Consider the following 25,772-nt stretch of genomic DNA (forward strand, 5'->3'; position numbering starts at 1 on the left):
AGTCCCAGGAGGTTAGGGGTGAGGGCAGGAAGGCTGTGGGTGAGCAAGAAAAGGGAGGAGTAGGGCTGAGAGAGGTAACATGCCTTTGTCACGACCCCTGAATCTTTGGCTTTTCTTGAAATATTTGCCAAATGCTTGGTATTCATGGATGTCTTACTATGAACAGGAACTTGTCAAGGAAGTGGTTGTGCATTCTTGGCTGATGGAGGGCAAAAGAGAGACCACAACAGGTCTGTGTCAGAGTGAATGAGAAGCAGAGGGTTCAGGGCAGTGCAAGCTCCCCAAGAATGATCGGAAGTCAGTTCCCGAAGGCTTTGGAATCTCCAAACCCTGCAAATTAGAGGGATCATAGATCATTCCACTTCATTTGTTGTTCACTGAAGGATAATTGCTTTACAACAGTGTCTTGGTTTCCACCATACATCAACACGGATCAGCCACAGGTCTGTGTCTCCTCCCTCTTGAACCTCCATCCCGCCCCTCTAGGTTGTCACAGAGCCCTGGTTTGAGTTTCCTGAGTCACATGGCAAATTCCCACTAGCTATCTGTTTTACATATGGTACTGTATATGTTTCCATGCTACTCTCTCCATTAACCCTCTCCTTCCTCTCCCCCCGTGTCCACACGTAGAGATAATTCCACTTTAAACCTAAAACTCAGCATGGCAAGGGGTATATAGGACACTGAGTTTACACAGATTGTGATGTTCTACACAGATAAGGGATTTCAGAAAATAAAGCCAGAGTTGGCAAGTTTGTAGATGTCGAAGGGGAGACAAAGGTCTCTAGCACCGAGGGAAGGAGCATCTCAATACCTAGAGCATCACCACCACACATGGGGATGTTTTCCAGGAACTGCAGAGGCTGGGAGAAACTCGGGCAGAATTCTTTATGGCTTTTCAAACCTACAAATGTTTGCTCTGTTGAAAAAGCTATAAAATATCAGAAATAGTTTAAACTTATTTATCTAACCTCAAAGACAGGCTATTTCCCTCAAGACTTACAGCTCTGAAATATTCAATGTTCTCTTTCCACAATGCTGAAATCATTTTTGGAAGGCAAATGTTATGGGGGAAAAAAGTTCAGATCTGGAGGGGCTATGAAACACGTGTTGTAAAACGTCTGCACCTCTGGGGTGCCTTTAAAATAGTCACTGTTTAAAAACACATTTCCTTCATCCTTGAAAGGCCTTGAAATATTCTACACTATAAAATCCTTTGGCCTCTTCAGACTGCTCTAAAATGCTAGATTTTTCTGTCAATGGATCACATACATTATACTTGTATGTTTTGTTCATTGGTTTGTTTCCTCCAGCTACTCAACACTCAGAAAATATTCTGTATTTTTTTCCCACATATGAAAATTGAAAGTTTAGGCTACCATTACTCTCCTCCAGGGGATGTGAAGAAATGATGGTGCTGGTTTATAAGATTAGAGGTGAATCGAATACAGTGTAGGCAAGGCACAAAGGGAATCATTACTAATAAAGAAGACAAATAAACAAGAGTCCACAGTTTCACTGTCAAAGAGAATATCTCAAAGCTACTAGCACAAAGGGTAGACACCCTTCTCCACTGTGGGGTCTCCACAGTGTATGACATTCTGCAAAGCATTTTCTTCTTCTGAGTTAGTTGTAGACCCTTTTGTTCTTTTGGCAGTAAATACAGTAAAACTATGGGTTTTGGTTATAAAGGACCATCCATCGATGACGCCATATCCAGAGTGTGTGTGCGCACTCAGTCGTGTCTGACTCTTTGTGACCCCATCGGCTGCAGCCCACCAGGCTCCTCTGTCCATGGGATTCTCCAGGCAGGAATACTGGAGTGGGTTGCCACACCCTCCTCCAGAGGATCTTTCTGACCCAGGGATCGAACTTGCATCTCCTGTGTCTCCTGCATTGGCAGGTGGATTCTTTACCACTGAGCCACCTGGGAAGCCATATCCAGAACTTCCTCCACATACAAGGCTATGGCTTTTACTATTCAAAGAATTCTTTCAAATAGAGGAAGTACTTCCTCTTTTCTAGTAAAATGATGTCAACAGACTGGTATAATCAGGTTCCCAAGTAATTTGATCTGAGGACCTTAGAGACAACCTGGGTCATCAGATCAACCCCCAGTTTCATCATCAAGAGTCCTTCCTCAAAGGTTTCTTTTTAAAATTGTGTTTATTTTTTCACCCCAGCTTGATGTTTTTTTTTCTTTAAAAAATTTTTTTGGAAGATAATTGCTTTACAACATTGTGCTGCTTTCTGTCATATCCTCAAAGGTTTTGAAAAGGAGATTCTTGGGACTTCCCTGGGGGTCCAGTGGTCAAGAATCCACCTTGCAGTGCAAGGGACTTGGGTTTGGTCCGTGGGTAGAGAACTAAGATCCCACAAGCCTCGAGGCAACAAGTCTGAGCACCACAACTACTGAGCCCACTTGCTCTGAAGCCCGGGTGCCACAACCAGACAATCCAGGCGCCACAAGGAAAGATCCTGGGTGCTGCAACTGAAAGCCAATGCAGCCAAATAAGTAAATACTACAAATGAGCTTTTTCTGCCACAGAGGAAGGGTGCCAGCAAGTCCTCTTCCTAGTGTGCTCATCCTTGACCTCTCAACAGCCCTGAACGCCCACTCTGCATGGGACCAAGCAGTTCTCTTTAGTTCCGACAGTCACATCTTGTGAGTACTACGTTGTATCTCATAGTTCATGACAGACATATCTCAGTTCACTGCTGGACAGTGTCTGCCAGGGTCCCATTTATAGTCTGGAAAGGGCCTGTGAGAGTCATACTATTATCTCAAAACCAAAACCCCTCCAGTGTTCCCTGAAGAATAAGAGTCAAAGTCAAAGCTGGTGCAAATCAAGCATAGTGATAACACACTGGAGTTAACCAGTGGTGAAAACCACTGACCCTGACACAGGGAATCCCTCAACAGCTCAAACGGGGACAATCTTGGGACACTGGAGGTCCTTCCTGGTATACTCCAATTCTTGTAATCCATCAGTATAACACTGGGACGTAAATGAACAAGTAGCTTTGATATGTCCCTTAAAAGGGGCATAAACAAAAAGCTTTGATTATGTCCCTACATTAATTGTACGGCTTGTTTGGCAGTCATGTACCATGACCTACAAGTTGATCTTCCTCCTGCCCCCACCAAATCCCACAGAACCTCATGTGGGTGGTGTCAATGGAGCTCCCGGGGTGAAACCTCAAGGCTCGGTTGACTCCCCAAGGTTCCCTTTCCTCCTCCCTCAAGGCATCGACTCTTCTCTTGTGTCTCTGAGCTGCTCCACTTCCTCTGTGAAGTGGTTCCCTTCTCCTTAGGAATGATGGGGAGTAAGATTCAGTTTCCCCAGCTCCGTAGCTTTGACTCTTCTTGGAGGAGAAAAGACAAAAGCCCTTCAACGTGCAGGTACTGCTGCTCACAGCAACTCCTTCTCCAGCCCAGAGAACCTCACTGTTTTCATGTAACTGTGTGTAATGCTAAGATTTTCTGTGTGTCTTCCTCCCCTCTTATCACTTGGAAAATTTCTACTAATTCTTAAAGCTCTCTCTTAAGGCTGCTCTTCATGACCCTCTCTGGCCCTGAAGCTGAGTTCTCCTTTGCGGAACTGTGAACGTGTTGACATGCCTGATTCCACCTCCAGAACAAGCCCAGAGCATGGATCCCGCCCTGCCCTTTAACCCCAGCCTCCGGTTCACTCCTTGTTCCCCACTGTTCCCTGGGGGAGAGGCTCTCATTTTGAGAACATTTGAGGTAAGTTCCAGAAGACTTTTTGGCCCCATTTACTGGCTAAAGCACTGGTTCTTAACCTTGGCTGCATATCAGAATCGTCTTGGGAGCCTTAAAAAACCCCATTCTCAGGCCATATGGCAGAGAAATTAAATCAAACTCTCTCAGGGCAGAGGGGGATGGGGTGGGAGGTGACGTCCAGGCCTGAACTGACACTGTATGTGTCAGTTGCTCAGTCACATCTGACTTTTTTGTGACCCCATGGACTGTAGCCCATCAGGCTCCTCTGTCCATGGGATTCTCCAGGAAAGAATACTGGAGTGGGTAGCCATTGCCTCCTCCAGGGGATCTTTCCAGACCCAGGGATAAAACCCAGGTCCCGTGCATTGCACGAAGATTTTTTATTGTCTGAACCATCAGGGAAGCCTCAAACTGACATTATTCATGATAATAAAATGACTTTTGTATATTACTTGCCAGTCATGAAAATAAGCACATGGGTGTTGAATTATCAAATACAGAACTAGGGGAAATAAATAAATGAAAAATAAGAAAAATTAAAGGGGCTCCTAAATTGAGATCCAACCAGTCCATTCTGAAGGAGATCAGCCCTAGGATTTCTTTGGAAGGAATGATGCTAAAGCTGAAACTCCAGTACTTTGGCCACCTCATGCGAAGAGTTGACTCATTGGAAAAGACTCTGATGCTGGGAGGGATTGGGGGCAGGAGGAGAAGGGGACGACAGAGGATGAGATGGCTGGATGGCATCACTGACTCGATGGACGTGAGTCTCAGTGAACTCCGGGAGTTGGTGATGGACAGGGAGGCCTGGCATGCTGCGATTCATGGGGTCGCAAAGAGTCGGACACGACTGAGTGACTGAACTGAACTGAAGGAAGTCCAATTCACAAAACTGAAAAAATGTGGCAGTCTTTTAGTTAGACTGTTATGTTGGGGGAGAAAGTTGGTTTATCCACTGGTCTGCTGATGGTACATAGAAGAGAGGTAGGTAGTTATTTGCAAGGAAGAGAATAAACAGGTACAATGTGAAATGACAAGCTCAAAGGCCTGTGGGTCAGCTGTTTTCACCATGTAAAGGGCTAAAGGTTACCATGGGGTTGGATGTCCGAAGTTTTTAGGACAGACACATATTGGTGGGACCAAAGACAAGAGCAGGTGCAGATATCTGGGGATGAAAGCAGTGTTCCTGATGACAGGACTGGCCCACAAGAGCTGCAGTCTGAATGCTTTAAGACACAGCTGCTGCTGCCGCTGCTAAGTCGCTTCAGTTGTGTCCGACTCTGTGCGACCCCATAGACGGCAGCCCACCAGGCTCCTCCGTCCCTGGGATTTTAAGAGATGGCGGGACTCTGCAGATACGGAAGCCCAAGCACACGGCTCTTTTGCAGTAAGAATGAAATTTGCCAGGTGCTTGAACAGCCCTTTCTGTTTTTCATTCTGCACATCTAGCTCTTAATACCGTATTCCAGCATTTCTTTTTTAAAATTTATTTGGCTGCACTGGGTCTCTGCTGCAGCACACCGGTCTTTAGTCACATGGGAACTCTTAGTTGTGGCCTGTGAGATCTGGTTCCCTGAACAGCGCTTGAACCTGGCCTCCCTGCATTGGGAGCACAGGGTCTTAGCCACTGGACCACCAAGCAGTCCTCCAGCATTTCTTTCTACTTCTTGATCGTATAGAGACTCATGTTTCCTCCAAATGGGGAACTGAGATAGATCAAAGATGAGAAGAAAATCATGTTTCAAGGAGCATTCAGGATAGAGCTTTAGCAGATCCTCAAAGAATAGATAATTGGTTTAAAGTGAGCTTTCTCATCCAATAGACCAATAACCCAAGTGTATCAGCCTTAGGTGAGGCAGTGGAGAGTCATTACCAGACCGGCTTGCCATGTTCCTTTCCTCCTACTGCAGACAAGTGGGAACCTCCATCCTCCTGGGGACGGGGTGGGGCAGACCTGGTCAGACCTCTGGCCTGGTGCTGGCTGGCACCCTGCAGGCCAGCCTCTTGGTGGACTCTGCCTGGAACCTAGCCCTCCCACACCAGACGGTCCTCCAGTGAGGTTGGGCCCTGGTTTTGCCCGTGCCTGAGGCCCTGACACCTTGTCCCCAAGCTGCGGCGCCTCCTCAGGCCTGCCTCAGACCTCAGCCTTGACACTCTCCTCTCTGGTTAGATCACCTGGATCTCCATTTTGCTGCCTCAAGTCCAGAGCCTCGTCCTCCCTCCAGTTCCTCAAGAGTCACACAGACTTGGGACTAAATCTCAGCTCACGCATTTGAGCATGTTTACTCATTAGCGATACAAAGATAGCCATGATATTCATCTCACAGCCTGTTCAAGCTGACACATGTTAGGGACTCAAGTTAGGGTTAGGTTAAGGGCTACGTATTCTGAAAGTTATATGCAAAATGTTGTGGGTAAGTGTATTTTTCTGGAAAGAGAGTCTTTTGTGTGTTTGTTGGGGGGTGGGGAGCAGGGGGGCAGCCAAAGGGATTTGTGACCTAAAGATGTTAAATCACCGCCATTGGGTTCCACACCATACAGTATAAACCAACACTTGATGGGGGAAAATAACTGTCAGAGAGATGAGGCTGTGCTCAGGAATTCAAGCATATCATCTTGCTGCACAGCAAAAACTGTTCTCAAAATCCTCCCCTGGCATTATTAAAGCCAGTAAAGAAAAGCTAATAATTCAGTTACACATCAACAAAACTCTAGGTATATTTCACAGCATTCTAACTCTAAAAAAACCCCCAATTAAGAGAGTACCTTTAAAACTATATTTCTTCTGAAACGGATTTCCATCTCTTATATATGAAAGGCTTTCCTTCTTCTCTGCTCAACTCATGGAGTACCCCGCCCCGATGTTCCTGGTTAGAACGCTGCGTCTACCATCTGCTGTACACATGCTGTGTGCACTCAATTTTGTACCTTCTACCCACTTATCATTTGAAAAGATCCTGATGCTGGGAAAGGTTGAGGGAAGGAGGAGAAGGGGAAGACAGAGGATGAGATGGTTGGATGGCATCATCAACTCAATGGACATGGGTCTGGGTGGACTCCAGGAGTTGGTGATGGACAGGGAGGCCTGGCGGGCTGCGGTTCATGGGGTCACAAAGGGTCGGACACAACTGAGCGGCTGAACTGAACTGAACCCACTTATCTCCCACAACCCCTCCTATCAGTAGGGAGCTGAAAAACGACAGGGATGTAGGGCTTAAATCTATACCACGCTAAAGCTTATATTTTTTAGAAGGCAGTTTGCCATATTTTGTTAGTTTTTCTTTAAACAACAAAGCATTACAGCTAAAGTTCTGTTCCCAAACTTTTTTCCTTCTTTTCTCTTCTAGCAGTACCAACAATCCTGACATTGGTACATACATGTCCTTTCCATGAAAGTTTGTATATTTTTGCCATATTCTCATATGCTCACAAATAAAATATATGATTGTGCCATGGGTTTTAAAACTTAACATGCTATTATATTGTGAGTATTATGATTATGATTTTAATAATATATAACTGAAATACTATAAAATTCACCCTCTCAAAGTCTACAATTCAGTGTTTTCTTAGTATATTCATAAAGTTGTGAAACCACCAGTCCTACATCATTTCAGAACATTTTCACCACCCCCAAAGAGACACCCATGCCTATTAGTCATTACTCTCCACTCTCCTGCATTTTCCTCTCCTTTTGGCCACTGGCAGCCTCCAATCTGTCTCTATGGACTTGCCCACTCTAGACATTTCATGGAAATGTAATCATATAATACGTGATCTTTCATGTCTGGCTTCTTTCACTTAACCCTGATTTTTAAAGATTCATCCATGTCTTACCACATGTCAATATTTCATTCCTTTTTATGACCAAATAAAATCTCATTGTATGGATATACTACATTTTGTCTACCTATTCATTAGTTGATGGATACTTAAGTTTCTTTGACTGTTTGACTATTAAAAAGAAAGTTGCTATGAGCATTTGGGTATGAGTTTTTGTGTGAACATGTGTTTTCATTTGTCTTGGGTAGATACTTAGGAGTGGAAGTGTTAGGTCATATGCTTAACTTTTGTGGAAACTGCAAAACTGTTTTCCAAAGCGTCTTCCTAGCTTAACCCCATTCCAAATCTGTGGACCAATAGAGTTTCTTAGAGACTGAAGAGGAGCCCAACACACAAGAATAGTTTAGAGCAGAGGCTCAGATCAGCCGCACTGCTAATGAGTTTAAGGGATAAGAATAACAAGCAACCCAACACAGACATCACAGAAAATTATAGGATAAATGATGTTCTTACTAAGCATTAACAGATGAAAAAATATGTAGCTATTGATATTTACTGGGCATTGTCCTCAGATGAGCTTCCCTTTCTTACCAGAAGGTGGCAGAGAGGGTGCAGTTTAAACTCCCACTTCCCTCATTTTTACAGGAAACTTTCTTTTTCTTTTTTTAAAGAATAAAACAATCACAATCTCCCAATTCATCCCACCTCCCCTTCCCCACTTGGTGTCCATACATTTGTTCTCTATGTCTGTGCCTCTATTTCTGTTTTGCAAATAAGATAATCGATACCATTTTTCTAGATTCCACTTATATGCAATAATATATAACACTTGTTTTTCTCTTTCTGACTTATTTCACTCTATATGACATAGCTAACTAATGAAAACCTACTATAGCTCAGGGAACCCCATTCAGTGCTCTGTGGTGACCTAAATGGGAAGGAAATTCAAAACAAGAGGGGAAAATATACATATGTATACTGATTCACTTTGCTGTCAGTAGAAACTAACATAACATTGTAAAGCAACTACCCCCAATAAAAAATCAATTTAAAAAATAAAAATAAGACAAATAACACTCGCAACTTACAGCTTTTAACCTTAGAAATACAGATTCTCAGGTCCTATTATTTACTATCATTTATTAGAAAATCATGCAAGTGTGACTAGGGAGAATCACTATTGATATCTATACAACATGGGTTAAATAAAACATAAGCTATAAGAAAGAACCAATAAATCTGTCTAAAAGTTATGAATAGATGCTGCTACTGCTAAGTCACTTCAGTCGTGTCCGACTCTGTGCGACCCCATAGACGGCAGCCCACCAGGCTGCCCTGTCCCTGGGATTCTCCAGGCAAGAACACTGGAGTGGGTTGCCATTTCCTTCTCCAATGCATGAAAGTGAAAAGTGAAAGTGAAGTCGCTCAGTCGTGTCTGACCCTCAGCGACCCCATGGACTGCAGCCTTCCAGGCTCCTCCACCCATGGGATTCTCCAGGCAAGAGTACTGGAGTGGGGTGCCATTGCCTTCTCCTTATGAATAGATAAACCCACTCTAATTAGTATAAGCATTTTAAGGGCAACTGAAAAATAAAAATGTATACGTACCACAGATTGACAGGAATAATTACAATTTGCAACATGAAAGAAAATGTAGTTTCAGAAAGCAGTATTCAAGTTTGTCAATGTTATGATGCCCTCATCTATCAAATCAGAGACTGAATTAGATAATAGCCAAGATCCCTTCTTCCACCAATACAGTCTATTTCCCATTTTAGAGAGGCAAGTAGGACAGACACGTGACTCACCTGTCATCATACACTAGGGTCACCATCTATATCTAAAAATATGAGTCTCCATGAACAGCTACGTTAGTTATGGCTTCTGTCCATAAGAAAACACAGTAAGTTCACTTCAGGCTTATTTAAAATGGCACACAACTCACAATGAGGTGTTTATTTTGAAAAGGAAAGGACTCCTGATGAGTTCCTGGGGTCTGGTCTGTAGGGGTGGCTGCCAGGTAAAGAGAGACCAAATGGGCCCATTCCTAGGAAGAGCTGAAAGTGGGGCAGGGGCGGGGGAGGTGGGAGGGAGGAGGCAGAAGAGGCCCGAGGGAGTGTGAACTGTACAGGGTCCAAGAGGCTGCAGGAGTCTGGAGTGGTCAGAGTCGGCCCACACACTGTTGGGGCCTGGCTGGAGAGTAAACCGCGACAAGTTTAATGGTGTTAGCTGCAGGCTTCCCTCCTGAAGAGTTTCCGCTGAATCCAGTCCCTGACCTATGACTGCAAATAACACATCTCACTCCTTCCAAAGGTTCATCCCCCACCAACCCCCGCCCCCTCCCCACCTCCAAGCCTAATTGTGAACTATTATGGGGAAATAAAAAGTTTAGAAATAATGTTAAAAGTTGAGGTTTCTCTTAATAGAAGTCAGATCTATTTTGCAGAATCCTCTGCAGGTGTAGGGCCATAGAAATTCTAGACATTTGTGGCTTGGCAAACTGCACAGTTCCATTCTGCTTTTCTCCTTCCTGCGGCCAGAGAATGCTGGCCCTTCTATAATGGTGGGTGTGTTTCGCCAGAAAACTCACATATTTGCGGGTGGAGTCAGTTTGGAGGCTGGAGGGATTTTTCAAAAGTCCGGGTAGGGACTTCAAACACTGCAGGGACTTACAAAGGGTGAAAAATAATACCTCGGGGGTGAGCAAATTTCCACTGTTGGTGAAGCCGGAGGTGCAGTTCCAGAAACATGACAGTTAAGTGACCATCACAGGGAGGCAGAGCCTCAGAGCTGCAAGGCTGTGCTCTAGAATCCTGCCATCACATGTACCTTTTCTGTGGTACCCGGACCAGCAGTAAGGGCTCCTCAGGTTACCCTGGGCTCTCTGGCCTTGGCGAGACTCATCTTAAGTGGCTGCAACTACAGGTATCCCAAAAGAATGTGGAAACCAGGCAAATACAGTTCTCTACAGAGAATTTCAGAGAAGGCGATGGCACCCCACTCCAGTACTCTTGCCTGGAAAATCCCATGGACGGAGGAGCCTGGTAGGCTGCAGTCCATGGGGTTGCTAGGAGTCGGACACGACTGAACGACTTCACTTTCACTTTTCACTTTCATGCATTGGAGAAGGAAATGGCAACCCACTCCAGGGTTCTTGCCTGGGGAATCCCAGGGACAGGGGAGCCTGGTGGGCTGCCGTCTATGGGGTCACACAGAGTTGGACACGACTGAAGCAACTTAGCACAAAGAATTTAATCAATGCACAGTCGAAAATAGGCATATGCAAGGTCACCTTAAAACAGTAGATCTTCATTTTGAGGAGTTTATGATATTGATCTCAGTTTGGGGATGCACAGGCTCAGTTTAAGTCTTAAGAATCAGTGGTTTAAAGAGATAGAATGGCCCTAGATTAAGATGAGATCGGATGAAAATGTAGTTTATCTTAAAGAAAAGATGAATCAGTTAGAACGAAGGTTTATCGGCTGTTGCAAACAGAGCAGAAAGAGCCACCGAGGAATAGAATGGTGACGCTCAGCCAAGGACAGTCCAGGACAGACAGACTAGGCCAGAGGACCCTGACAGTCCCGCTTGCTGACTTGGCCTTCTCCAGCACAGCCTTGGTCAAGCTGGAAGACACAGCTAATGATTTCCCACACAGCTCCTCGCTCTGATTCTGTACTCTCTAGGCAATTACCTGCTAGAAGTTGGCCTTTTGTGCAGACGTGCCACAGGGACGGAGAGCTGTGGTCTGGCCAGTATGAACATGCCGGCTACAGGGAAGTTGTGTTCACATCCTCCTAGCCCTCACTGAGAATGAGTAAACTGTACTCTATCTTACACACCAGCCTTATGACCTGGTGTATGCTCGCTCTTGTGAGACAGATCTTCTGTCAGGGTACTGAAAAATCAGATTTTTAAGCCCACAGGACTGTCTGAGCTACCAAAATGCTAGCTGGCGCCTCCTGGCCACCCTGGGCTGGCCTGTGCCCTTGCACTATAAATGGCCACACTTACCTTTTACAGGACACTGTATGGTCACATTTGCTTGCAGGGGTGCCTCCACAAAGCCGCCAATCACAATGGAGAGATGGCCACGCTCTGGTCTGGTGATGTTTCTTCCAACAGACAAGATGACAGGGGCCTCTTAATTCAAAGGGAGCAGGAAACTCTGTTAGGTTCAGGCTTTTGCTCTGAGTGACCGCACTGCATTTGGTAAGCTCTGCCAAGCTCCTGGAGAGCAGGTGCAGACTCCTGGCTCGGTCCGCATCCCCCGTGGTGCCCCACGGGGACTTGCACACTCACAGGCTGGAGGTGCTCAATGGACAGACGCACAGCTGAGATATCTACAAAGAGATATCTACAAAGAGATATCTACAAAGAGGCATTGCAACCACCATGTACAGACTGTGAGGATATTTTGGCTTTATAACCAAAACTGGGGATAAATTAAAGGATAAAATTAGGTGATAAATTAGAGGATTAAATCCTCTTTGATCATTTGAAAAAGAAGGAAGTCAGAAATTCATTTGGAGAAAGGCATGGCAGGGCAGGAGTGACATCTCTATGATGCATCCTTGGATGAGTAAAGGCAGGACCAAAACACACCAGGTCCTGGGACCATCTGACTCTCTTTCTGGAAGGAAAATGTGAATGAAACCTGCACCAAACTTGCATGGAAAAAAAATAATAAAAACAAGGTCATAAAGAATCAGGAACTCATTCACAGACTTTTACTTTCCTGGATTTTAAGAACCATGTACTTTTACCAGATTCATTTATGAAGTCATTCAGGAAATATACTCTGTGCCTGGGCTGGACAATGGAAATACCAAGTTGGAACACAAACATTCCTGTCCTCAATCAATTCAGAGACTGGTGGGAGACACCACTACCATTACAGGGTAATGGGTGATGAGGTAGAGAAAGGTGCTAGTTGCCCATGGGTCTCTCAGGAGTATGTAGGGGTCTACCAATTACAGGGTAATGGGTGATGAGGTACAGAAACGCGCTGGTTACCCAGGGGCCTCTCAGGAGCATGTGGGGGTCAGGGAAGGCCACAGTCCTCTACCACAGAGCTACTGCCATGGCTGGTTTCCCTCCTCCACCTTAGCATGTAAGTGCTTGGAGGGAGAGGCCATGTCATATGTCTTTTGGTTGAGGGGGCTGTGCTGGGTCTGCACTGCAGCACACAGGCTTCTCTGATTGTGGCACACAGGCTCAGTGGTTGCAGTGCGTGGGCTTAGTTTCCCAGAAGCATGTGAGATCTTGGTTCCCCAACCAGGGATTCAACCCACATCCCCTGCATTGGAAGGCAGATTCTTAACCGATGGGCAACCAGGGAAGTTCTCACATATTTCTTTACTTTTTTTTTTTTATCACTAATGCATAGCAAGTGAAAGAGTAACAACATTTAGCTGTTTGGTAACCATGTCTTCTGCAGAAGAGAATTTGGGAATGATCATGTTCAGGTGACCAAATGTTCCATTTGTTCCTGGAGCGCCTGGGGCACTGAAACGGTATGCTCAGAGTTAAAAATACAGGGGCTCTTGGGCTGAGAAAGGACTGTCGTTGTCTTGTGTCCTCTGGCCCTTATGGCCTTGCACCAGCTCTCCCATGAATCTGGGCTATCCTGGGATGGACTTACGAGGAAACTTGCGAGCTGCAAGAGAGCCTTCTGTTCCTCCCAACAATCCAGAACCTCAAAACTGAGGTTTTCTGGAAAGGAGCAGATGCTCGCAGAGGAGAATCATCCAGGAGGATCAAGGCGCAGGAAATCAAGGTGTGAAGGCCCTACCATGGGAATGCAGCCAGGAGAGGGATGGGGCACCAAGCCATGCAGATTCAAGGAGCTTTGAAAATCAATTGGTCCCACCTCCTCAGATTATAGATGTGATGGACTGCCTACATCAATGCTTGGCTGTCTAAATGCTGGGTTCCAATCCCAGATAATTGTCTTTCTCCTCATCTTATCTTAATTATTTGAGCCATAGATACCAGAAACCACAGAGCAGAGAGTTGGAGGGTAACTTTCTTATTTGATTTTTGATCCCAGAACATGAGCCTGCCACAAGGAAGCATTGCTTACAACTTTGCCAGCTAAAAATGTTCCTTCATCAAAAAGCACACTTTAATATTAAAATGAGTTTGTCTACCTCCTGGGACAATTTACACTAATTTACAATGACAATTTCCTGAAAGTGTTTTTAAGGATTGAGCAGAGGAGTGCCATTGGGAGGTATACGCCAACCTTTAAAGGATAATTATCTCTTTTGTTGGATGGTGGCATTTTAAAAACAAAAAGTCAGCACTATTAACACCACCAATTAAACTCCATCTTGTTAATTTCCAATTCTTAGAAAGTGAACTCTAGAGCAGCTGTTTTCAAAGCGTGGTCCTTAGGCCAGCAGTGTTGGCATAACCTGGGAACATGTTAAAAAGGCACATTCTGGGACTTCCCTGGTGTTCCAGTGGTTAAGACGCCTCGCTTCCAGTGCAGGGGTCATGGGTTTGATCCTAGGTTGGGGAACTAAGATTCCACTTGCCTCAAGGCCAAAAAAAGTGCACATACTCAGACTCCACTCTAAGCCTGCTGTGTCAGAACCCCTGGGAATGGGGTCTGGAGATCTCTGTTTTAACATCCCCTTCCCTGGTGATTCTGCTGTGTGAAGCATGGAAACTGCTGCTCCAGAGTTTAATGTTAAAAAACCAAACCACACCCAGGCACTCCAGGCTGCATAACGGGCATTACCTGCATACAGCACAGAAGAACTTTCCACATCTGAACCGAGATGATTAGCTACAGCACATCCATATATTCCTTGGTCTTTCTTTGTAGGTTTCCGTATCTGCATTTTCCCCATTCCATCCAAAATGACTCTGTAGAACAGTTAGAAAGAGGATGTGTTCATGTGACACACTGAACTACTTGAGAATCACAGCGACCCACAGAGAATGAAGACATTGACTTTAGGCTGGCAAGGATCCAGAAGATAATCTTGTTGAGCTTCCTGCCTATAAGCAGACCACTATGTAGACTGGAGCTGGAGGAGGGAATGGCAACCCACTCCAGTATTCTTGCCTGGGAAACCCTATAGACAGAGGAACGTGGCAGGCTACAGTCTGTGGGGTCGCAAAGAGTCAGATACAACTTAGCGACTAAACAGCAACATATAGACTGGAGTGTGGAAAAGTCACTCTTCTTGGTTGAAACTCACTGAGATGGTAGAGCTGGACTATGCTCAGAGATCCAGACTTCTACCTCACTCTGCATGAGAACAGACTCTTCTGGATGGACTCAATGCTTAATTTACCACGTTTAAAAAAAGACAAACTAGTAAGTGTTAGTTTGCTGGAGGTTAAGCCCTCATTTTCTGCCCTGAGCCTTTCTAACAGACTACAGATGTGATTTTTTCAGTTCAGATTTTCACGCTGGAAGTGAGTGGACCTTTAGTTACTGCTCCCTGGCAATGGTTATTTTCTCATGGTAGGAAAAGTTCAGTGGAAGTAACAAAGCTACTGCTGCATTATATTGGGTTTTGAGCATGCTGTTCAGAATCAGGGCTATACTGTGTGAACCCTTTATGGTTTCCCAATTATTGATATTCACAAACACCTGCATGTAAATACCACCTAGAAAATCAGAGCTGGTCAAGAGTATCCTCACAGGTGAGATACTGATTGAGGGGATGGGAAAGAATACTTGTTTCCCTTTAATTTTAATTTTTTCTTATTGATTTGAAGTTGCTAATAGATTATCTGGATCAGCAGTCCATATACTATTTTTTTTACCTGCCTTCTTCCCACTTTACAGATCTTAGCACTATGGACTGTTCTGTTGTTGTTACTGTTCAGTGCCCAGTTGTGTCCAACTCTTTGTGACCCCATGGACTACAGCACGCCAGGCCTCCCTGTCCCTCACCATCTCCCAGAGATTGCCCAAGTTCATGTTCATTGCATTGGTGATCCCATCCAGCCATCTCATCCTCTAATGCCCTCTTCTCTTTCTGCCCTACATCTTTTCCAGCATCAGTCTTTCCAGTGAATATTCAGGTTGTTATCCCTTAAGATTGACTGATTGATCTCTTTGCTATTCAAGGGACTTTCAGAAGTCTTCTCCAGCACCACAGTTCAAAGGCATCAATTCTTTGGTGTTCTGCCTTCTTTACTTCTGCCTTCTTTACAGTCCAGCTTTCACAACCGTATGTGACCACAGGGAAGACCAAAGCCTTGACTATACAGACCTTTGTCAGCAGAGTAATAATGCCTCTGCTTTTCAAAACACTGTCTAGTTTTGTCATCACTTTCCTGCCAAAAAGCAATCGTCTTCTGATTTCATGGCTGCAGTCACCGTCTGCAGTGATTTTGGAGCCCGAGAAGAGGAAATCTGTCACTACTTCCACCTTTTCCTTTCTATTTGCCATGCAGTAATGGGGCCAGAAGCCATGATCTTAGATTTTTTACTATCTAGTCTAAAGCCGGCTCTTTCATTCTGCTCCTTCACCCTCATCAAGAGGCTCTCTAGTTCCTCTTCACTTTCTGCCATTAGAGTGGTATCATCCTCATATCTGGGATTGTTGATGTTTCTCCCACCTTCCAGCTTGTAACTCATCCAGCCCAGCATTTCTCATGATGTGATCGGTGTATAGATTAAACCAACAGGGTGACAGCAGACAGCGCTTTCGTACTCCTTTCTTGATCTAGTTCCACACAGGGTTTTAACTGTTGCTTCTTGATCCTCATACAGGTTTCTCAGGAGACAGGGAAGATGGTCTGGTATTCTGTTTTCCACAGTTTGTCATGATCTATACAGTCAAAGGCTTTATCGTAGTCAATGATACAGAGATAGATGTTTTTCTGAAATTCCCTTGTTTTCTCTATAATCCAGCAAATCTTGGAAATTTTTATCTCTAGTTCCTCTTCCTTTTCTAAACCCAGCTTGGACATCTGGAAGTTCTTGGTTTGCCTAATGCTGAAGTCTAACATGCAAGATTTTAAGCATGACTGACTGCTTTGATCAACTGCTAAATACTCTATGTTTCTTCATGAACTGAACTGGGCCACTTCATTTCCTGTCACTTTACATTGCTTGCTTACCCTCTGCTGTAGCCATAAAGAACCTCTAACAGTTTCCAGAACATTCCATGGTCTTTCATCACCCTGAGCTTTTGCATATGTTGTTCACTCTATTTGGAATGCCCTTCCCCACTTCTGGCAACTCTGACTTACCCACTGAGTCCTGGAGCAAATGTAATTTCCCTTGTAAAGCTTTCCCCAATACTCCTAGAGTTATCTTCTTCTCCCTCTGGGCTCCTTCTGGTTTGGTTCATATATTTATTTGATGAAATATCTTTTTATTCTCATGAGATTGTGATCTTTTCAAAAGCAGGGACCAGATCTTATTCACAGCTGTGCATTTTCAATGCCTAGCACAGTACCTTTTATATAGCAAGTTTTCAAAAACATTTAATGACTCAGTGTATGAATGACTACAGTAGAACTGAATAATGGTAGAGAATGAATGTACTAGAGAATGCAAGTTCCCATGCAACCCACAAATGAAGTATACAAAGGTGGGAAGAAACCAAAACAGCTGAATTGCCCAGAACAAAAACAGGAATAAGGCAGAGGTAGCTATGACCAGGGCCAGGCTCTCACTGTCAAATCCCTGTTAAGGAACAGTTGATTAAGAAAAAAAGTAAAAAAAGTAAAACTAACAACTCTACGTGACAAATGTTTATACATGAAAATCTTTTCTTAAATTATTTCATATGTATGTTTGTATGATTTAGCAATTCTCAAAGGATTCCTTTTAGGGCCGCAGTTTTACAGTACAGCAAAAAGTCACTGAGAAAAAGCTGAGCACACATGAACCTTTCTGACAGGTGATGTCACCCAGGATCCAGGCTGGACCAGTCCCTGGGCTGGAGAACCAAAAGGTAGAGTTCTTTAAGGAATCTGATCTTGACCTCCACCACAAAATCTTATTCTTTACTTGAAGTGATAATGAAGTTGACCTCTTCACAGACGTCACCCCTAGGGAATCCACCCACAGCCTTTGCTTCCTAGCTGTGATCTCTTACTCAGCTGGTGTCTAAATGCACTCCACGCCTACACTGTTGCCTCCTATTGGAGAGGGGCGCTTGCAAACATCATTCCATTTCTGCATGACTTCAGTTGAAAAGATTTGTAAGAGTCAGAAAAATATATCTAAACCGGAGAACTTTTCTTGCATAAAGAAATTTAAACGTAAGTTGAAAAAATTAATTAGATATATTAGAGAAAACATGGAAATAAAAATAAATCTTTTAAAAATTCCTTTAAAATATTAAAACCAAAAACTCTTACTAGCCAAGTAGAACTGCTTCAGTGTCAAAGGGCTGGTTCTTAAAGTATGCAGAAACAGGTCTGATTTAGGATGGCAGAATCTTTATGGGATCTTCAGGAGCCTCAGCCACAGAAACTAATGCAAATTCCACTTGAGCAAGTCAGACGATCACAAATCAACTCAGTTCAACAAACACTGACTTGAACTAACCACGGTCTTCCACCACATCCCTCCAGTACTTTATGGCCACAAATCAGCTGATCAGCTTTCTCAGCCTCTGTTTCCTTATAGTTTCTTTCTTTTTTTTTTTTAATAAACTTTATTTTGGAATGATGTTGGCATTACAGAAAAGCAACCAGGACAGTACAGAGGGTTCTTATCTCCTTCTTTCTTGGTTTTCCCTGACGTGAACATCTTCAGCACGTGATACTTTCATCAAAACTAAAGCACCAGCATCGGTCCATCACTGTTGTTAACAAAACTTCAGTCTTTATGTAGATTTCATTAGTTTTCCCACTAACGTTGCTATCCTGTTGCACAATCTCCCATTCAGGACATCATATTGTATTTAGACATTGTGTCTCCTTAGTCTCTTCTGGTCTGTGACAATTTTTCTGCCTTTCCCCCACCCCCTCCATTTTTTTGATGACTTTGACAGTTTTGAGGACTACTGATAAAAAATAGAATGTTCCTCAATTTGGGTTTGGCTTATGTTCCTTATAATTTCTAAAGTGAAATTGTTGAGCAATCCTGAAAGGGTGGTCCTTGAATCCCAGGGATCCGTGAGGTCAAAACTATTTTCATAATAGTAAATATTGACACTATACCGTTATTTGCCTTTTTCACTGTGAGTGTTGATATTTGCACTGATAGTAAAAGCAGTTGTGGATAAAACTTGGCACCAGAATGGAATCAAAGCTGTGGCAGCAAACTGTACCAGTAGCTACTGTATTCTGGCTACCACACACTTGCAGTAAAAACAAAATGCCAATTTCCCATAAGAATATCCTTCATGAAGCAGTAGAACTTATTATTTCACTAAATCTCTACCCCCGAGTGTAAGTTTTCTAACATTCTGTACAACAAAACAGGAAATACACACCATACCTCTGCTGTCTGCCAAAGTCTGTGGGTGTGACTGTTTGAATTGCTAGCTGAATAGCTCCTTTTTCATGGCATACTACTTTACTTGAAATAATGACTGACAGATAAGCCAGGGTTATTTGGATTTAGGTATTTGGAAGATATATTTTTTTAATGAACAAAAATGAGCTGGCCAATGCAAGGAAAACAACTGACAGTAATTGTTGCCGATGATAAAATTCAAGCTTCCGAGGGAAAATTAGAATTTCAGAAAATCCGTCATGCTCACTGTGAGTCTGACTGCTTCCCAAAGCTCAAAGACTTTTCTGAAAAGTTGGGATAGTAATATTAAAGAATACGCATATTTTTGGTATTGTATGATGGAACGTGTTAACATTTGGAAGATGTGTATAACTCAGTCAGCCAACACTTTCCAAATGACCAATGTATGATGTTATAAAATCTAGTCTAGTTAAAAGATCCATTCAAAGAACAAGATAAAGCAACAGATTTCATTGTAACAGACTACCAAAATCTCTTTAACATGGTTTTAGATTCCACATCCCACCTAACCTTTAAGAAACTACTGCTTGTCTATTTTTAGTGTAGCATTAAAGAAGAATAGCCATAATTACCTTAAAAGATTATGAATGTATTCCTTATCCTCCCAACTAACCTGTTTATATATGTATGAAGCACAATTTTCTCCATAAACTTCAATTAAAACAACATATGGCAACAGACTGAATGTAGAAGCATTGAGGAGAAAGCCCAGCTATGTTTCATTAAGCCAGACATTAAAGAGATTGGCAGAGATGTGAAACAATGTCATTATCATTAATCTTTAAAATACTGCTTTTCAAAAATTATGTTATTTACATAAACATGAATTGGGCTTACTTCTGTTACTTCTAAATGGATTAACAAACAGCTATTTAAAATGTTTCATGGTTTTAATTTCTAACAGCATAAACATCATGAGATATGTTAACATATTAACATAAAGTTAATTCATATTAACAAAAGTTCTTTGGCTTCTCATCATTTTTTTAAGTTTGAAGGAGTCCTAAAACCAAAAGATTTGAGAACTGCTAAGTTAGTTGATCTGGAAGGTTTATTCCACTTCAAAAACTACATTATACTCTAATGTTCAGAGTTTTAGGCAAAAGAATTTAAAATTAGATTTGTTCTATCTTTCCATTCTAAGACAGTCCAGTGATATAAAAATTGAATTTTACCTAGATTTCTTTTAATGCTTCACACATTAGGTGATGCAGAAAAAAAAAGGATGATAAAAATAAAACTTGCATTTTTAAAGTACCTTATGGTTTGCAAAACAATTTAACATCTATGTCTCTGAAAAATCCCTGGAGGTGGATAAGGAGCTGTTGAATGCAAATTGAAAGAAAGCAAGATGTCTACAGCCCTGTGTGTGTTAACAGCAAGATTTGGAGACAGTAGAGAAGACAAAATGAGTGAATGTTTCTATTATTCCATTATTTTATGTAAAATGAATGAAATGCGACATTTTCTCACTGACATGGATAGTTATCACAATAAAATAAAGTGACTGAATACTGCTTCAAACATCTCAAAAAACTTTGATCCTTATCATTACTTTTCGGTTTTGTGACATAAATCATTGCCTGATATTAGAAAATGACTTCAGGTAATCTTTCTACCAAAGCTATTATTTGTGTGACCCTCTAACACCCCTGGCGGGGTCCAGATGACGTGGCCCCTGCTTCTGACTGGCCATGAATTAGTCATGAGATTCTGTTCCTCAATGATCTCATTGAGAAAGTATCAACTCCTGCCCTGCCAGACTCATAGGGCTGGTGTGAGTTCAAACGAGACACCACATCTCCCAGATATAGAAGATTCTTGCAGTTCCTGCATATTCTAAGAGAACTGCAAGTATGTTTTTTTAATGGCCTGATTGATTTCACTTTTTTGGAGGGATAATTTTTTAATTTTTTGGCTGCACCACGTAGCATGTGGGATTTTAGTTCCCCGACCAGGGATCAAATCTGTGCCCCCTGCATTGGAAGCACAGAGTCTGAACCACTGGACCACCAGGGAAGTCCCTGATCTTATTTTTAAGTATTAAGTGACCTGAAAAGCGAGAGTCTGTAGACGCTTACATTTAATCTTATGGTATCCAGTTTGGCACTACACCTTCATGGTAGTGACTGTGATGGTACAATTTCATTTTTAGAATTCCAATGAGTATGTGAATGCCATGCCCTAACATTTTGGTGTTTCTTTTCCAAAGGATCCTGTTGGAAGCACATTCTTAGGAGAAGGAATTTGACAATATTTTAAGGAAATCTGGAAGATCCATTTAGAAGGCATCTCAGAGTAAACACTGTACTCTGATTGTACTTACTTTTCTGAGGGTTGTAACAGTGCTCCATCCTTGGTCCACGTATAGGTGGCCTCACTGGGGCTGACAAGCTCACACAGTATGTTGATGACCTCCGTCCTTCTTGTAATGTAGACTGTATTTCCAATCCTTGAATTTACTGTTTTATTAAAGGAAATCAAGGTGGGTTGGCTCTGCCTCAAGAGGACAGGTCCCTTCAGCTTGAATGTCAGCTTGCCTGAGTTTTTGGAGTTCGAGCTTTGGGGCACACTTCCAGTCTCCCCCCTTAGCTGAGCCGTGGGAGGTGCCTCTCCAGGGATGCCCCTCCAGTGCGCATGTGCAGGCTGCACCTTGGTTAACTCGGCCACCAGCTGATATATCACCTGGGATGCCAGGTCATCGCTGATCTCCCCCGTTTCCATGAGCTGGCTCATGTTCCTGATCAACTCATCAAACTGGGCGGTCTCCATGCTATAGGCTCCCTGTTTAACTGCTGCTTCAAACTGCTTGTTTTCAAACTCCCAGGAGTTGGCGTTTCCTGCAGAAGGGCTGCAGTGGCCCAACAGAGCTCTCAAGAGAGACTGATTGTTAATTTGGCCATTGTGCAGGTAAAGCTCGTTTTTGTTGTTCCACATCAGCCTCATCTTATGCCACGTGGCTCCCAAATTATTGGCCTCGTTGTTGTCCATCCCAGGATATTCCCTGGTGTGCCCACCAAGGGCTGGGGGTGCAATGAGCCGGTTGTCGGTGCCAATGAGCTTAAGCACCACAGTCTCCTGTGCGGGGCCTGCGATGCACCGGTACTCACCAATGTCGAGGGCCGCAAGGCTGTGAATCTTCAGCGAACCTGACTTTGTGAAGCCAAGCCGCTTGGAGTTCTGCAGACAACGGCCGTCCTTCTCCCACTGTATCCGAGATTTCTGGAATCGTCGCACTGGGCACTTAATAATCACAGATGTGTTGGGCAGCAGGTAGGCTCTGCTCCCGACGGTCAGGTTAATGCGCTTCTCTTCCCTTGTCTGGATGTACACTCTCTGGACACCAAGGATCTGAGGACCCTGCTCCCTGACTCTGGCCTTCATCTCTGGTTTCATTTCTGTTGGAAAAATAAAGAAAGAAAAACACAAATATCTTTATAATGACATTTGTCCATACTCTTCCAAGGCTGACAGAAATCAGCAAATTCTTTTCTCTTCTAAAACATTTGAGAACTGAAAAAATATATATATATATTGTTATTTATGCTATATATGTATGTATATATATACATATCCATAGATTGGGACAAATTTCACAAATATCACTTTAGCAGCAAAGAATGCAAGATTGAATGAATTGCATGAAATCATGTCAGTTATTTTATAAAGGAGCCTTTGGTTTGGGGAGGCATGAGGTTAAATGGTTAAATGTTTCCATCAATAAGGGGACGTCTGATGTGTGGGGCCTCCACCATTTGGGAGGCTCTTGAGGATCTTGTATGGCTCAGCCAAGGATACCCAAAATCTGAAGGAGGCAGTGAGTATGGGGAGGTGAGTGAATGTATTTGAAGGATCTGAAAAGGAGGATGCAGCTGGGAACCACAGCAGATCACCCAAGCAGATCAGTGAAACTAGCATGGGGGCCTGAATAAGCCAGTGATGGAAGAAGAAAAGCTCAAACTGGCACCTGAAAGCCAGCTGAACGGTGAAAGTGAATCTCAGCACTACCATCTGAATAAGTGATCTACTCTCTCTGAGCCTCAGTTTTCTCAGGTGATATTAACACCTTCACTGGAGGAATATGAGAAGTCAGAGCATTTTTATCAAGGGCACAGTAGTGGGATGTATGAGCTCTCAGACATTATTAGTCAGCTGACAAAGGCGGGTCCAGCCAGCATCAACAGGGCAAGCAGCGAGGCATCACAGGTGGGCTGACTCTTCCTTGTTCCTGGGTGGAGGCCAGAGAAGATGCTCCCTAGATCCCATCCCCCAAAAGAAGCAGCTCTTCTCCCTCCCCCACTTGCCCTCCGCCGCCCCACCCCCACCCCCCGCACCACCACTCACTTGCAGGAAGGAAGGTCTCAATGCATTCTGGGGTGATACTGAAGTGAGTAGGTAGGGGCATGTGATGTGGGTGGGAGTCTGATTCCTCTTTGAAGATGTATGTAGGTCCATGGGCTAGAGGGCAGGAAGCACCAGGGAGTGACAGAAGAGAGACTGGACTCACATCAATGATACTGTGGAATTAAGGTCATGAGACAGGGGCCTAAGGGCCTCAGAGGAACCAGTTATGGTTCTTGCAATGGTTACGGCTGTAACACTGGTAGGGGTATGTTGGGAGAAGAACTAGATTGAAACTCCATTTCTGTTTTTGTCTTTGAAACTTTTTGGCCTTGCCACACAGCATGTGGGATCTTAGTTCCCTGACCAGGGATCAAACCTGCACCCCCTGCAATGGAAGTGTGGAGTCTTAATCGCTAGATCACCAGAGGGAAGTCCACTTAAGACAGACTTCTCAGGCCCTGGACACTACCCAGATTGTGCTTGTTGGAATAACTCTTGACTTCTCTTGGGTGGTTCATGATCCCGTTAGGGTCTAGTTGCTGCCTGCTTTGGTGTGGGGTGGCAGTAGGTTCAGAAAAACAGCAGGGGTAGATGCACAACTTCTGCAGTAGAGTGTGTTCTAAATGAGGGACAGGCGTAACAAGTCTGCACACAAATTCCACTGAGATGCCATTTCTAGGCCAGGCCCCTTGTCCAAGGTTCTGCCAGGGAACTCTCCCTCCCCCTCGGATCAGCTTGAAGTGGAGCCAGATGGCCTGTCGTGTGTATGTGTTCACCTGTTGGGATAGAGATGCTTCACAGAGGACATCAGGATCTCCTCAGTCAGTTAAGACATAAAGATTTCTTTTTAGGTTGGCAACACAGAATTTTAAACTTATTGCTGTTCAATAGTGGTCAAAAGCAGGAGGAGGATTCCTGCTAAATTTGTGGTTTACCCATTATTATAGGCAGAGATGCCATCTTTTTTTTTTTTTTTTTTTTTAGCAAGCCCCTTGGTCACAAAGAATTTGGACATGACTGAGGTACTAACACTTTGACTTGCAAACACTGGGCTTTGCCCATGGCTCTAGTGGTAAAGAATCTGCGTGCAATGCAGGAGACATGGGTTGATCCTTGCAGGAGATCCTTGGGTTGGAAAGATCCCCTGGAGAAGGACATGGCAACCCACTTCAGTATTCTTGCCTGGGAAATCCCACGAACAGAGGAGCCTGGTGGGCTACAATCCATTGGGTCGCAAAGAGTAGGACACGATTTGGCAACTAAACATTTATTTATTTGGCTGTACTGGGTCTTAGTTGACACATGTGGGATCTTCAGTTGTGGCATGTGGGATCCAGTGCCATGACCAGGGATGGAACCCAGGCCCTCTGCATTGGGAGCATGGGGTCTTAGCCACTAGAACACCAGGGAAGTCCCAGAGATGCCACTCATAATAGCAGGGCTCGATCCATTGCAACAGATGGCAGCTATAGCCCTGTACCAGGTCTTGTTGTAACACTGCTGCTCCGAGTGTCTCCTCTCCCGACAGTGTACATTATGAGGAAGTTGGACCACTCCCAGCAGAAGAGTCCAAGCAGCTGGGAGACAGTCCTGGGGTTCAGGCCAAGGCTATTGACTAATCACCTGGAAGTATTTCTCTACTTTCCCAAATCATATAGACTCCCAAAGAGTCAGACAGGACTTAGCAACTGAACAACAATAACACATACTGGTGTGTAGAGTTTCAGTATCAACTCTGACTAGAGGCAGTGGTTCTCAAACTTTGCTGCCAATTAGGAGCACCTGTTGTTATTATTTTTTAATTTTACTACCCTGGGTCCCACTCTCCATGTTCTATGGGGAACAGAAGCCTGGGCATCAAAATTTGTAAAACCTCCCCAGGAGACTGAAATGTAGAGCAAAGATTGAGAACCACCACCCCAGAGAGTCTCACTGGGTTAACTCAAAGATAATTTGATGGGCTGCTACTGGTGAACAGGGAAGGGAAAATAAGAAACAGCCACTGTGTTTTCTGTGAGAACCCTGCCAAAATCTTTACAACATGCAGTGTCCTCTGTAGGAGAAAGCAGGAGGATGCTTTGTGGTCTTACCATCAGGAATCCTTGTATTTCCTCCAAGTAATTCATTCATTTCCTACCCAATGAACCCTGAACTGTGTCAAGGACCAGGTTGCCTTTTCCAAGACAGCACTTATGTTATCAAGTTTAGAGCTAAATTTGTGCCTGCATATGATGGAAATGTAAAATTCAAGACATAATTCTATATTAGTCTTGCTTATTTCCTTTTTTATTAGCATGGGCAATTCAGAGGGGAAAGAATCTGCCTGCAATGCAGAAAGCCTGGTTTTGATCCCTGGGTCAGGAGGATCCCCTGAAGAAGGGAATGGCAAACCGCTCCAGTATTCTTGCCTGAGAATCCCATGGACAGAAG

The 25,772-nt window shown here is 43.7% G+C and overlaps 1 protein-coding gene across 1 annotated transcript in view; it reads right to left on the reverse strand.

The window, feature by feature from the left end:
• ADAMTSL3 (ADAMTS-like 3) overlaps positions 1–25,772 on the reverse strand; it is a 381,686-nt gene that overhangs the window by 54,656 nt on the left and 301,258 nt on the right. The window contains exons 20-22 of the mRNA XM_010831002.1: positions 21,325–22,396; positions 14,277–14,404; positions 11,543–11,671 (exon numbers count right to left, since the gene is read on the reverse strand). Of these exons, the coding sequence (XP_010829304.1) occupies positions 11,543–11,671; positions 14,277–14,404; positions 21,325–22,396 (1,329 nt within the window). The remainder of the gene's footprint in view (positions 1–11,542; positions 11,672–14,276; positions 14,405–21,324; positions 22,397–25,772) is intronic.

This window comes from Bison bison, unplaced genomic scaffold, assembly GCF_000754665.1.
Source record: "Bison bison bison isolate TAMUID 2011002044 unplaced genomic scaffold, Bison_UMD1.0 scf7180017859304, whole genome shotgun sequence".
NCBI lineage: Eukaryota > Metazoa > Chordata > Mammalia > Artiodactyla > Bovidae > Bison > Bison bison.